Consider the following 2,341-nt stretch of genomic DNA (forward strand, 5'->3'; position numbering starts at 1 on the left):
ACAGACTTGATATTTACCATGATCGTGATACCATTTACATTAGAATTTTTAATGCTGATGGTACTGAAAAGCTTCCTAATGAAGCAGAAAATGGTAGCAATGTTTAAGTTTTTTAATATTAAGATTATGTTTGTAATAAATCTGATTTTATATCAGAAATAATAATATCTGTATCAGATATTAAACTATGATTATCAGAAATAATAATATTTGAATCTGATTATAATATGTTGTTCATTGTAAATTATTTTCAGGAATTAGATTATTTTTGTCATTTATTAGATTTGTTTTGTCATGAATTAAATTCTGTATGTCAGATATTAAAATATTTTAATCAGGAATTAAGCTGAATATTTCAGGAAAAAAATTGTTTCAATCAGAAATTAGATTGAATATATCAGGAATAAGATTATCTAGGACAGGTATTATACTATTTAAGTCAGCTGTTGCATTTCTATGTCAGGAAATTATTTATGTTAGTAATTAAAATATTTAGTTCAGGAATAAAGATATTTTTATTTTATACTAAATAGGCAAGTAAAAAATTTTAAAATAACAAAGTATGTACGTACCTGATTCATTCTCATCCCATATCCTTGATTTAGCAAGCTTGGTCCAACGTTTCAGAATGTATCTCTCTGGTATAGAATGTATGTTGTACATTTGCATTATCTTGATAATGTGAAAGCACAGCAATCCAGTCTCTGTGAAGCACATACAAGAACACATAAATTCATTGTTTTGACAGTGATATATGACTTGATAGGTGTGCATATAATCTTCATCAAGAGAAACATCAAAGAATTTGACATATTGCATTGAAGTTGGCTTTTCCTTTGCATATGCTCCTAGGCTGGTCTCAAATTCCAACTTGAAATCCTTGTATAAGTTCAGAGTATAAACTTCAGCAGCATGTTTTAAGATTTTTGTTTTTGGTTTTGGTTTCTCAGTAGTACATCTGAAGTTGTCACTCTTTTCAGTGCTTTTCCATCTTCTCACAGTAGCTTCAAATATATGGAAGAACTCCAAAAGTTTAGTGGTTCTGTTAGCCTTAAATGAAATTGCTCTGTTTGTTACTTCTACTCTTTGAGATGAAAGGATTCCCGCAGAGAAAATATCCTTGCTCAAAGCAGTGCACCATTTTTCTCGTAGCCCGAACAACCTATCAAACCACTCTTTTTTTTCTAATCCATATTTTTGAACCATCTTGTTCCAGACATCTTCGAATTCTGATTCTGAATCACACCCACTTAAGCACTTGTGAAACATATTCTTGAATTCAGGGTTGTTTTTTAAAGTTCCAAAGTGTGATACAAAATTCTTTTGCAAATGCCATAGACATAGCCTATGTCTTGAATTTGGATAAACCTGCAACAATCAAATAATTTCATTTTATAGTCAGATATTAGATAAATAATGGAAGAAATTAATAAAATTTTGTCAGGAATTAAAGAGTCAACGTTAGATATTATATAACTCAAGTTAGTTATTAATCTATTTTTGTCAGGCATAACAATTTACTATTCAGGAATTAAAGTGTTTTAATCACATATTAAACAAATAATGTCAATTATATATTTATTTTCTTCAACAATTATAGAAGAATTTGATATATTTTTATCAGTGTTTAGATTATATTTATCAGGAATTACATGATATTCATTAGGAATTAGGAAAGTTATAGTCATTTTTTAGACAACATAAATCAAATAATTTCATTATATAGTCAGTTATTAGATATATAATGGCAGTAATTAATAAATTTTTGTCAGGTATTAAAGAGTCAAAGTTAGATATTACATAACTCTCGTCAGTTATTAATTTATTTTTGTCAGGCATAACAATTTATTAGTCAGGAATTAAAGTGGTTTAGTCAGATATTAGATAAAATAAATAAAGTATTGTAGTAGTTTCTTCAGGGAAAACATTTTTTAATACAGAAAAATTCATATATTAGATAAATTATAAACAAATAATGTCAATTATATATTTATTTTCTTCAACAATTATAGAACAATTTGATTTATTTTAATCAGTTTTTAAAAAATATTTATCAGGAATTACATTATATTCATTAGGAATTAGCAAAGTTATAGTCATTACTTAGACAACATAAATCAAATAATTTCATTATATAGCCAGATATTAGATATATAATGGCAGTAATAAATAAATTTTTGTCAGGCATAACAATTTATTAGTCAGGAAATAGAGTTGTTTAATCAGATATTAGATAAACTAAATCAAGTATTGTAGAATTTTCTTCAGGGAAAACATTTTTAATACAGAAATTAGCACATTTTGTTCATATATTAGACAACTTATATCAAGCAAAAATTTA

The 2,341-nt window shown here is 26.4% G+C and overlaps 1 protein-coding gene across 1 annotated transcript; it reads right to left on the bottom strand.

Moving 5' to 3' along the window:
* Positions 1-341: 341 nt before the first annotated feature.
* LOC145636620 (protein FAR1-RELATED SEQUENCE 5-like) lies at positions 342-2,100 on the bottom strand. The gene is made up of 5 exons (XM_081688187.1): positions 2,065-2,100; positions 1,000-1,368; positions 796-879; positions 573-672; positions 342-346 (listed from the first exon to the last, which is right to left on the bottom strand). The coding sequence occupies exons 1-5, from the start codon at positions 2,098-2,100 to the stop codon at positions 342-344; spliced, it is 594 nt and encodes a 197-aa protein (XP_081544313.1).
* Positions 2,101-2,341: the final 241 nt, after the last annotated feature.

This window comes from Chenopodium album, chromosome 6 (assembly GCF_948465745.1).
Source record: "Chenopodium album chromosome 6, dcCheAlbu1.1, whole genome shotgun sequence".
NCBI lineage: Eukaryota > Viridiplantae > Streptophyta > Magnoliopsida > Caryophyllales > Amaranthaceae > Chenopodium > Chenopodium album.

What these genes read in the sequence shown, in the direction of transcription:
- LOC145636620 (XM_081688187.1), bottom strand. Translation starts at nt 2,100, where the DNA reads ATGACTATAACTTTGCTAATTCCTAATGAATATAAT. An exon ending in TAATTCCTAATGAATATAAT is followed by an intron (nt 1,369 to 2,064) that starts GTAATTCCTGAT and finishes TGATTGTTGCAG; the next exon opens with GTTTATCCAAATTCAAGACA. An exon ending in AATATGTCAAATTCTTTGAT is followed by an intron (nt 673 to 795) that starts GTTTCTCTTGAT and finishes CACATTATCAAG; the next exon opens with ATAATGCAAATGTACAACAT.